The sequence below is a fragment of the Aplysia californica genome, unplaced genomic scaffold (genome assembly GCF_000002075.1).
Source record: "Aplysia californica isolate F4 #8 unplaced genomic scaffold, AplCal3.0 scaffold00056, whole genome shotgun sequence".
NCBI lineage: Eukaryota > Metazoa > Mollusca > Gastropoda > Aplysiida > Aplysiidae > Aplysia > Aplysia californica.
In genome coordinates, this window is record NW_004797326.1 from 581,349 (window position 1) to 593,952 (window position 12,604).

General features: G+C 37.8%; 1 protein-coding gene across 1 annotated transcript; it reads left to right on the forward strand.

Annotated features, from left to right (window-relative positions):
- The first annotated feature begins 1,404 nt into the window (after positions 1-1,404).
- On the forward strand, positions 1,405-2,952 carry LOC101863242 (carboxypeptidase N subunit 2). The gene has a single exon (XM_035968398.1). It carries the CDS (start codon positions 1,505-1,507, stop codon positions 2,894-2,896), a length of 1,392 nt encoding a protein of 463 aa, XP_035824291.1. The 5' UTR covers positions 1,405-1,504; the 3' UTR covers positions 2,897-2,952.
- The last annotated feature ends 9,652 nt before the right edge of the window (positions 2,953-12,604 follow it).

Genomic DNA, 12,604 nt, shown 5'->3' on the forward strand with positions numbered 1-12,604 from the left:
TAGCTGTAATAATAAGAAATGTCAACTTTGTTAATTAAGAGGAAAGGAAAATGTGAGACTACCAAGCTTTTTTAAAATTTTATTTCGTATAAATTATGCCAATCTTCAATTTCGCAATAGCGATGGGTACAACATAAAGAAATGGTACAGGAACTGAAGCTGGAAGCAATATATTCATTACAGAAACTTTCTTTTGTATTATTGTCTGCACAGTCTCTTTGGATACTTCAACAGTAATCTACCATTGTGTTGGTGTTCCATCGGCTTTGATACCTCACCTCCATCATCGTAACGATTTTAAGACACCTGTCACCTTGCTCATCACTAATATCACTGAAGTTTTGAGGAAAATAAATCTAAATAACATATCTAAAATTGAAACTTGTTGCTTGTGCTACAACCCAAGAAAAGGAAGTTTTATAACAATGTTTTGATCATGTTCTTGGGATTTTCAATTTCCTGTCGCCAAAAATAGTTTTATCAAAGACAAAAACGATTCTCAAATTTCTCTACTGTTACTCATCGAGTCTGTGATCAGCTTTCCAATTTTTTTTTTTTTTTTTTTTTTTTTGGGGGGGTGCTATCCAAAACATCACTCCTAATTCTCCTATAACTGACATTAGGAACATCTGTACATATATATTATTATATAAATTATTTCCCCCCTCCCCTCAAAGTCCAGGGCTTTCGCGAATTGCTTCATCAAGCCTAATTTGATACGAAGGAGAGGTACTCAATGCAGGTAACAAACCTCATGCTACGTCGTGACAGAAGACAAACGTTTCGTACGTTGCAAAGTACTGTAATCGTTCCTGTTTCTTGCTATGATAAAACTATCTTTATATCATTTGTTAAACAGATTATTTTTGTCGGTCTTGAAGCCAATGGTTCTGATCGACTGTTCTCTAATCATTTAATTCTGGATGACTAAACCCCTTGGGATTTGAAGTCAATTTGTGTGGGAAAAAAATTGTATTTTCGTTTTTAAACACACTACTTTTACAAAACCTCTAAAACCTGTTTTTACGCCAAAAAGCGGTTTTTATGAGCAAACCAATACCGTTGCAAGATTCTTTGGCATTCTCTTGTGAAGACCGAAGGTTACAATGGACCGTGGTTGAGCTACATGCCGGGATATAGTTGTGTTTTATTACGTTTACAGCACAGAAATATTGGCATAATTCAACAGTTTTTGATCACTTACTTATTCTGGATGAACAGTCATGCATTTAAATGTTCTACAAGTTACTCTGATTGATTCATTAAAGCAAAGTTTTAAATAAAACAATGGGCCGCAGCGTGTGAAAACTACTCCCGAATTCTGCCATATTTACATAAAAAGCCAACTTTTCAAAGAGCAAAAACTTGACATGAAAGGCAAAAGCTATAGCCGTTTCAGAAATCAGCGACCCCGAATTAACTAAGAACAAGTCTTAAACCTCATGCCGCTAATTAATGTAGGTTGACATTTGTTACATGTTAGAGTAACCGATAACTCCAATTAATGGTATTTGTTTTTAATATTGATTATATGAATCTGTCTTTTCAGGGTAACAACATAGCCGCTATAAATGACTGGGAACTGGCCCATAATTTACAAGATATAACTTTCGGAGAACATTCCCTGACCACAATCGCAGATCACGCCTTCATTTATTCTGCCAAAAGTCTTCAGAAACTCATATTCTCGTCCACTAATCTGACCTCCCTACCGTGGGCCTTGATGGACCTCAGTTCTCTTCAGTATTTGCGTTGGGACAGTAGTCATGTTCTCACATGGAACACAACCATTTTGGCGAGCATTGGACCCTCGCTGAAAACTCTAAGTCTGTCAAAACTGACGACGCCAATCTTTCCTCCAGACTGGCTCAAGTTGCTGCCAAAGTTGGAGACCCTTGAGATATACGGGGTTGCTTTTGGTCAGCTGAGTAGTAAGCCACTGGACCCACCAGCCAGTCACATTAGAAGACTTGTGTTCACAGACTCCAACCTAACGAAAATCCCACAGGAAATGTTTACGTTTTTCCCGGATTTGACCAGCCTCAATTTGGCGTCCAATTCAATAAGCGATCTCAGCAACCTGAAAGACTTAAAAATCTCTCGCAATCTGTCAAAGTTATATATGGGCAACAATCACATTGACAATATCGGCCCTCTGTTTTATTTGACTGGTATTGAAGGTCTCGACATATCGGGTAACAGAATCTGTGACCACGAGCACATACCTTACGCCCTAATACCCAACGAAAACTCTTTGAGTTATCTAGATCTCTCTAAAAACTGCCTTACTCAAATACCTCACCTGTTATTCATGACTGAATTGAAAGAATTACGTCTGTATTACAACAATATTTCAACCGCGTCTTCGGGTTCGTTACCTTTGTCATTGATAAATCTTGATCTAAGCGTAAACTTAATGACAACTATTCCAGAATATATATCAAAATTGTCGAATCTGCACAGTCTATATTTGTCCTATAATAAAATCAAATCGATTGTAAAATTTGAGTTCCCCTCAACCCTTCTGAAACTAGACATCTCGGGCAATGACATAGAAGTAATTCCGTCACTACAATTTTCGAACAACATTTCGAATTTAACACACATGTTTTTAACAGGAAACCCAATCAAAACAATCGCAGACGATGCCTTCAGCAACCTCCATGAGTTGAGCTATCTAGACCTGGACAGAACACACTTAGTCCGTTTACCCCCGGCGCTGTTGGCTTTAAACAAACTAAACCATCTGTACCTGCCCAACACTCTCACGTGTTCCTGTGACGACATGGCGTTCACGACATGGTACCAGAATGTGACACATCGGGACGGAAAGTGTGACGGCACGGATCTAAGTCTTAAGCTAGATCAGCTCCCAGGCCAGTGCCCCATGTCTTGAGCAGTCAGCATCTCTGTCTGTCTGTCACATAATAAACTGTCTTGTTTGTTTGTCTATCTGTCTGACTGTCTGTTTTCTTCCCCCCCCCCCCCCCCCACTCTCTCTCTCTCTCTCTCTCTCTCTCTCTCTCTCTCTCTCTCTCTCTCTCTCCCCCTCTCTCTCTCTCTCCCTCTCTCTCTTCCTCTCTCTCTCTCTCTCTCTGTCTCTCTCTCTCTCTCCCCCTCTCTCTCTCTCCCTCTCTCTCTTTCTCTCTCTCTCTCTCTCTCTGTCTCTCTCTCTCTCCCCCCCTCTCTCTCTCTCTCCCTCTCTCTCTTCCTCTCTCTGTGTCTCTCTATCTCGTCTCTTAGATGTTAAGCCAGCTAAATAGAAATCCAGCGTCTCTTACGGTGGTCTTAGCATCCTGAAACTGCTTTCGTTCCCAACTGCATTCCATATTTTGGGGCTTGATATCTGTAGCCCAGGCCTACATGACCTCACACCCTAGACTCGAATGATGTGACACGTGAGTACTCGCAAGCTGTGATAGTTGCTTAGTTGTTTCAGGCAGTCGGAACAAAGGTGAAATGTGAAAAGTGGCGTCGGTGGCCTAGTGGTTAGGCTCTCGGACTCGCAACCGTAAGGTCGTGGGTTCGAATCCCGTCAGGGGCCCGACGTTGTGTCCTTGGGAAAGGCACTTTACACGAATTTTCCTCACTTCACCCAGGTGGGAATGGGTACCCGGCTATAGACAGCGAAAGATCTTGTCAGTTTGTTAGTGTTTGAGCGCTTAATCAGCTGCTTGCACTGTATGCTTCCCGGGAAGCTGAGAATGTTTCGGAATGTTCTATGGTCTGCTGGGGTAATAATATAGTGTAAAGCGCATAGAGCCTGCTGTTGATCTGGGATATGCGCTATACAAATGCTATTTATTATTATTATTATTTTTCGGTTTCGTTGAATCACTAATTTTTCTGTTTTTGGTTATTTGCAAACAAAACGACAGGTTTGTCAAAAATATTAACTATCCCACGCAAATTCTCACCTAAATTTACATCTGTTTAGAAAATGTGTGGTTTAGGAGTCTATACGATCCAAATGTTTTGGGCAACTCTCCATTATAATATGATTCCATACAAGGTGCTGTCACATGTTGCCACTGTCTATTTGTTTTTGTAAGGTTTTTCCAGCACCAACAATAAAGCACACTTTTTATTACTGCCCTAGAGTAAATCAACGAGTTTTTCCACCTTTTATTTTTGTTTTTGTTTCTTTTTTATTTGTTTGTTTGTCTGTCTGTTTGTTTGTTTGCTTGTTACTGTTTTATGCTTGTCTTGTTTTTTGTTTTTTTTAAGCGGTTTGTTTGTCCACTTTCAAATCTAATTCAGATGGAGCTCATTCATAGGCTAGTCATATTTCTGTAGCAAACTGATGCTGATTCGCCTCAGTACAAAGTATAGAAATATACAAAAATAACAACTCAAGTAAGTGGCCGTAGTTAGCTCGATGTTCAACCAAGAATATTCATTATAAAACGAAATAAGAACAGCAACTCTCGCTATGCCTCTGTGAAAGGGGTCCTCGTAGAAAGATACACAGAGTGATTACATTAGCTCTTTGGTCGTCTTTTTTTGTGTGTGTGTCTACATGTATCTGTTTCCGTTTTGATGTATCTTCAGTACTCAGGTCTGAGGCCATATATCCGGTACCCAGAACATGTTTTCTTAATATAAATGTCTCCATGAATGAAAAATTTTGAACAGGAGGTTTCTTATAAATTATTGTTCAAATAAAAAAGTAAAGAAGAAAAAGGTGAAATAACAAACAACACAAAAATAACGGCTTATTTCTCTTTAATTGTGTTGTTTCTGGTCGTTTGGTTTTTGGTGTGGGTTAGGTTTTGGTTTTTATTTTTTGGGGTCGGTGTTTTTTTTTTTTTTTTTGGTTATGCTGTTTATTATTTGTTTTTTAGTTTTATTTCTTTTTGGGTTTGTTTGTTGTCGTTTTTTTTTGGTGTTTTTTTTTGGGGGGCGGCTTTTTTCCGGGGAGTGGCTACATGACAATGTGTTTGTCTTTTTCCAAGAGAATCGACCTGGGAATAAAGTTCTCTATTGCTAATTATAACACTGGTTTTCGCTCTCTTTGTTTTAATTTTCTCGTGTGGTGTTGTTGTTGTTTTTTAGTTCAAGTGCGAAATATTTTTTAGTGATGAAAAAAGAAAACCTCTGAACAGACACCCAGAGAACAATATTGTGCTCTTTTTTTTCTCTTAAACATCGTTGATCGAAGTTAATAAGCTGTTGGTCAAGTTAGCGGCCAACTAGAACAATAATGTATATATCCACTATAAAGATGTCCCGATTTTGTTCTAAATTATGGATTACGAGTTGCAGGCATTTTTAGCTTCTTCAGCTTCTCTTACAACTATTTCATAACATAAGAATACTCTAAAGCCGTATTTCTTCCAATACCTAGCATGTTTGTCACCGCTATTTCCTCCTAAAGTCAATCTTTTATTTTTCTGTATCGTCCGTTTTCTCAAAGAGGGGTTTATCTACTATTACTACTACTACTATTTCTTCCAATACCTAGCATGTTTGTCACCGCTATTTCCTCCTAAAGTCAATCTTTTATTTTTCTGTATCGTCCGTTTTCTCAAAGAGGGGTTTATCTACTATTACTACTACTACTACTACTACTACTACTACTACTACTACTACTACTACTACTACTACTACTACTACTACTGCTGCTGCTGCTGCTGCTACTACTACTACTACTACTACTACTACTACTATTACTACTACTACTACTACTACTATTACTACTAATGATAATAATAATAATAACAATATGAATATAATAATAATAATAATATAATAGTAAGAAGAAGAAGAAGAAGAAGACGGAGGAGAAGAAGAAGAAGACGGAGGAGAAGAAGAAGAAGACGGAGGAGAAGAAGAAGAAGACGGAGGAGAAGAAGAAGAAGAAGAAGAAGAAGAAGAAGAAGAAGAAGAAGAAGAAGAAGAAGAAGAAGAAGAAGAAGAAGAAGAAGAAGAAGAAGAAGAAGAAGAAGAATTAATATAATGATACTGACAATAATGATGACAATGACAATCTTTATTCGTCATGCAGGGAAAACTCTGGGTCGTTTACATTGGCAGTGGTTGGTACAACGGTTAGGTGCACTCGATACTCACGCATACGCACAACAAGGCATGACGTTAGTAAATACATGTCTCACGTCCTGAAACAGCCCGCTCCGTAAAAACTCTCTCTCTCTCTCTCTCTCTCTCTCTCTCTCTCTCTCTCTCTCTCTCTCTCTCTCTCTCTCTCTCTCTCTCTCTCTCTCTCTCTCTGTGTGTGTGTGTGTGTGTGTGTGTGTGTGTGTGTGTGTGTGTGTGTGTGCTTAATTTGTAGCACTGTATGTTCAGTAACCTCACTGCAGTTGATACGAATGAATTTTTATATCTGTCTGTTCTTGCTCTTTGGGGAAACGTATCGTTTACTGTGGGTCACTAATTGAAATTTCGATGTCAGTGGGCGGCTATGGGCACTTATCTTTATTTCCGATTTTTTTAAAGAACATTTGTTTAGTGCAGATATTCAAAGTTACTTAGGTTTCTACCAATTGTTCTTTATGCCTTTCTGATCAACTTGTTTATTTTTATGATTTGTTTTCTTCCAAATTGCTACAATAGCAAAAAGATAGTGGCGATAAACCCATACCATTTTCACAATAGCAACAGATCCCAAAATGTATCAAAGTTTCTATTGTGGTTGTATAGAATATTTGAAGGATGAATGGAATCAGATTGATAGACCTAAGTTTCTTCAGAAAGTACAGCCTCCGAGTGACCCTTTTAACGATATCGTTTACGTGATTTTGCCATGTTAATTTGTTGTCGATTATCATCATCATTGCCTTTCTCACCCTGCACCAGGGTATAGGCCACGAACAAACACCTTCTACCTTTCTCTATTCTGGGCTAGCCCCTTGATGTTATTCCATGTCTTCCCACTTTTCTGTACATCGATTTCTGTAATTTTTCTCCAGGTTCCACGCGGTCTTCCCCTTGATCTCTTACCCTGTGGGTTCCAATCCAAAACTTTCTTTGTTATGCGTCTACCTGACTTCCTGAAAATATGTCCAATCCATCGCAACCGCCTTCTTCCTACCTCATCTCTGACTGGGACCTGTCTTGTTTTCCTTAACACTTCCACATTGGTGACCCTGTTTGTCTATCTGATCCTCAGTAACTTTCTTAGACACCTTTTTCAAGAAAACCTGGATCCTCTTTATGCAAGTCTGTGATGCGTTCCAAGTCTCACGCCCATACAACAGGACCCACTTCACGTTTGAATTGTAAATCCTCAGCTTTGTTCGAAGTGAGATATCTCTGGTCTTCCAAATCCTATTCATAGATATGAAAGCAGCCTGTGCTTTTCCAATGCTGGACTTTATTTCAGCATTGTCGATTATAATACCAAGATATTTGAATGAATCCTTGATTTCAATTGTTTCTTGTTCAATTACGAGTGGTGGGATTGTTGGTTTTTCTCTTCTAAAATAAAAATCATTCCCTTTGTTTTTGAGATGTTCAGTTTGAGAAAATTTGAATTGCACCATTTTAAAAACATACATATTTTTTTTCCAAAATACTCTTCTTCTTTAAGGTTTATCAACCCAATAATAGCGGGGTCATCTGCAAACTTAAATAAGCGGGTTGTTTTAGATTTACTTCTATGATCGTTGTTATATATTGTATACTAATAATAGTAATAAAATAATAATAATCATAATTTTACACAAAAAATTATAATAATAACAATAGCAATATTCATAAGGATGATTACAATGGGTTGCTGGGTCAGATAGAAACCACAACAGAAAGTGACATTTTGCATGTGTCTTGACGGGGTAAAATTGACGATAAAATGGCCGCCAAACTTTGACGACTTCTTTCAAAGCTTGAAAGTCCTTAGAAACTACAAATTTACATGTTTGTGCCTTAAGGGGGGGGGGGTGCTACACCTGAAGGCTATCTTGCTTATTACTGCATCGAATTTTACCAACTTTCACACATGTAACAAGCATAAGAGTCTTAAAAACCGCAATCAAATTTGAGAAAAAGTTTCATTTCCATGGATACGGCGGCCATATTGAATTTTGTTGACATGTCTTACGTAATGAATACCGCTCTTACTGCTCATGGGAATTAATTGTTTTTTTACATGCGTGTGAACAAACTTGAGATCTAAACATTTGTCTGTTGTTTTTTCCTAAACTATTTTTTTTTTAATTCAATGAATTTTTTTCTGAGGTACCATTCAAATTTGCAAAAAATCCGTGAAAATTTACACTCAAGACACCACCAACAAAGAACTGTTCCAAATATGAAACATTCAACAGACATATTTTTAGTATTATACACCTTTTCTTACTTCTGTGAAAATATCATGAAGATTGGAAGAAAAATGGTGGAGTTATTCAAAAAAGTATAGAGAAAAGTCGTTTTGAGAAAACGGCCGGAAAGAAAAACAAAATATTGACTTTATGAGGAAATGGAGGTGATAAACATGTCCGGTATGGGGGGAAAAATCCGGTTTTGGGGGTTTTTATGCAATGAAATAGTTGTAGGAGGGACTGAGGAAGCTAAATATGCCTACAACTCAAATTCCATAATTTTTTAGCCGAATCGGGGCGTTGGGGATGTACCCCCCCCCCTTTTAAGATTTAAATCAACATTTTTCAGTAAAATACACACAGAAATACGGTTTTAAATGTACCTTCAAGCTGCTGAGTAATGAATACCGCACTTATTTTTTATGGAAATTTTTTTGGGGGGGTTTTGCATGCATGTTAGCACGAATTAGATCTAAAAATTTAGCTGTTGATTTTTTCTTAAAAGGGTTAGAAAAATGTTGAAGATTTTTTTTTCCTGAGGTAGTATTCAAGTTTTCAAAAAATTCCATGAAAATCCACATCCCATACACCACCAATAAAATTCTATTCCATATATCCCCGTTTCAACAAACAAATTTTAATATTACATCTTCTCTTCATTCTGTGAAAATTTAATGAAGATTTGATGGAAAAATGGCCGGGTTATTCTAAAAAGTATACAGAAAACTCGCGTTTTGAGAAAATGGCCGATAAAGAAAAATATATTATTGACTCTAAGAGTAAAAGGTCGTGATAAACATGCCCGGTATGAGAAGAAATAAGCCGTCTGTGGTTCTTATGCGATGATATAGTTGTAGGAGAGGCTGAGTGAACTGAAAATGTCTACAACTCAAATTCCATAATTTTGTGCCGAATCTGGACTTTGGGGGTGTACCCCCCCCCCCCCCCCCCTTTTAATGTATTAACAAAAGAGCAGGACAAAAAAGAAGAAAAAAAACAGCCGAAGGAAACTCCTGAAGCACAATACATCCAAAAGTGACCTCAGTGATCTGTGTGTCTACTATTATTTGATACGACTGTAGCTCAATTCAATCAGGGGGTTTGTTCCGCCTGGGAGAATACCATTTCATTGGTTTGTCTCTTACGCCCCGGAGCATAAGTTCATCATCATCATCATCCAGTGCCTTGCCGACTGGCGTGGGCGATCATGGACCTCCACTTCACCCTGTCCTGCGCTGCAGTAATGGTGTCTGTTGTTCTTGCTGCTCCCAACCATGTTGTCATCTTTTCCAGTATCTTTTCCCTCTGTCTGCCTCTGCCTCTCTTTCCATCAAACTTTCCTTTTGTTACAATATTCTCTAATGCTTCTTTCCGCATTGTGTGTCCGAAGAAATTTGCCTGTCGTTTTCTTATACTTATATTCGTGATAAGTTGTTTTCTATAAGCTTGTTCATTTGTCTTGCTTTTGAAATAAAACCATTTTGATTATGAACATAATGTCTAAGAAAAATAAAATGCCATTGTAACGAAGTGTTCAATAATATCATGTTTTGTAAAGATGTGTTTAAAAAAATAGGAAGAGGCTAGCCGTACTTAAGTACGGCTAGACTGGCAGTCTAGCCGTACTTAAGTACGGCTAGACTCACAGTCTAGCCGTACTTAAGTACGGCTAGACTTACAATCTAGCCGTACTTATTCTTAATATGATGGCTAGACTGACCATTTACAAAAAATAGGCCTACTGAATTGTAAATATACATTTTTAGTGTGCAGTACCTAAAGTATTTGTATTTGAGACAAAACCAGGTTCCTTAATGACAGTGCATGTATTTTAAACCTCCTGTTTTCTAATGTAAATAGGGCTTAAGATAAGTACGGGTAGACAGCCAGGCTAGCCGTACTTAAGGACGGCTAGACTGTCAGTCTAGCCGTACTTAATATTGATGGCTGAATTGTAAATGAAAATTTTAGTTTGCAATGCCTAAAGTATTTGTATTTCAGACAAAACCAAAAGGTGCCTTACTGACTTGCATGTATTTGAACCTGAATAATTACTAGATCTAGATCTAATGAGACCTGTGTACTTAACAGGATTGAGTCGATTGGGCCAAACCTAGATCTAAGTACGGCTAGACTGGCAGTCTAGCCGTACTTAAGTACGGCTAGCCACTTCGAAAAAATATCAGAAAAGGCCAAAACTCGGGAAAAAGAAGAGCGAAACAGTTACTAGATTTGGCTATCTGGCTTTGCCACGGTCCTGACTGCTGAGCGTATAGATAAGTTGAAATTGGCTACACGTAGTGTTGAGTGCTCACACAGAACTGGCACATAAACTACTGTATGTGTGAGTGTGTGTGTGGGGGGGGGGGGGGTAAATGTATAACCAGGCGCAATAGAACCAAAAAAGGGAAGCCAGAAGGTAAAAGTATCATCACATCATTATTTTACTACAGAAACGAATACTGAGACTTGAATACAGATGGTTGATTTTTTGGATAAAACATTAATATAAAATCATCATTAACAACATCATCATCAGCAATATCAACATGACAATGACAATGACAATGACAATGACAATGACAATGACAATGACAATGACAATCTTTATTCATCTCGAAGGAAGAAATTTGTCTTGGTCGTTAACAATGGCAGTAGACGTTATTAAAGTTAGACTTAAAGGTGCACTCACGCAAACGCACAAAAAGACAGGACATTAGGCCAAGTAAATACATGTCTCATGGGCTGGGACAACCCGCTCCGTAAAACATTCATTCTCTCTCTCTCTCTCTCTCTCTCTCTCTCTCTCTCTCTCTCTCTCTCTCTCACTGTTCCATTTGTAGCACTGTGTGTTCAGTAACCTCACTGCAGTTGGTACGAATGAATTTCTATATCTGTCTGTTCTTGCTTTTTTGGAAATGTATCGTTTACTGCGAGTCGATAGTTGAAATTCCGATGTCAGTGGGTGGCTATGGTCACTAAGCCCACACGGGCACACATCATCATCAGCAGAAGCAGCATCATCATTGTTAAGAGCAAGAATTAAAAAAAAACAACCAAAAGTTGATGGAGGAATGAGTACTTCTGAATTACAGTCTTATAACCTTATAACAAATGTCAAAAGCAACAACTCATCTCAGTCCTTATTGATTCCATCCCTCTTCATAATCAAGAGCCAGATCTGCTACAGACATCGGGGATCTAGATTCATCAATCATTCCTTTGTTCGATTGCTCTGAAAAAGTCTATACATGTATTTTCCTTATCTTTCCTCATCACCAGAGTTAGTTGCTCAGGGTTTACCCCTGCCTTGTTTGCCTTCAATTTCACCAGTCAGGGCTAGATGTTTTTGTTTTAGTAAGATTTTACGGCACTCGCAACTGCATAAGATCAGATGAGTACCAAGCTGTGGATGCTAACAAAGTAGTCTAAACGAGGAATCAGGCTCACTTCTCTGGCTTAAACAGCACGCACAAAGTCTTCTTCGACTATCAACGCACCCCGAAAAAGTAATTCACAAGAGAGTGACAAACATACAAAAGAAAAAGGGTAAAAATAACAATAGTAAGGATGGGGAAAGAAAAAGCATCATGTTGTTCTGGCACAGTATAAGCATGACATTCAGAGCTAGATGTTTGAGGCCCGTATATCTGTTCAAGTATCCCAGAATCTGCCGTTGTATCTAACTAATTGTTTTTAACAGAAAGGGCTCCGTGCAGGCTTCATTAAAGATACTAGGACACACCACAGCATGACCAACAGAAGGACAGTGAAACATCCACTCAAACATTCCCTAGAATTCAGTGTTGATGACAATATTGAAGAGTGTTTCTGCAATAATTTCTATTTTGAACTAAACGGGAAATTCATAGCTTAAATATATATATGTAATTTGAAAGATAACAACAAAATTGAACATCTTTAGAGCTTCCTAATTTATAAAAATTATTGCGAATTCGTTGAATCTCAAAAGACTGTACTATTCAAATCTGCAATCGTTTAAATATAATTTTACATAACAGTAAATATTTTCATGGTTTAGGTTATTGTAAACAAACTTTACAGTACGCTACCCTAAATTTAAAAAGTGTATCTGCTCAGTACCTAGTTTTGAGAAATTTGACTTTAAAAAATCTCAAGCTTTTTCGAAAGCAATTCTATGAATAATATTTATCTTAATAACTGCCCTCCGAACAATTTTAGCTTTTGATAGAGCAGACAGAACATGTATTAGTTTCCGGCCTCATAGTTTTAGTAACTCAAAATGGCTGAAATGTCATAATATAGAACTTTGTTATTGTAAGGTATCTAGTTATAGATATGAT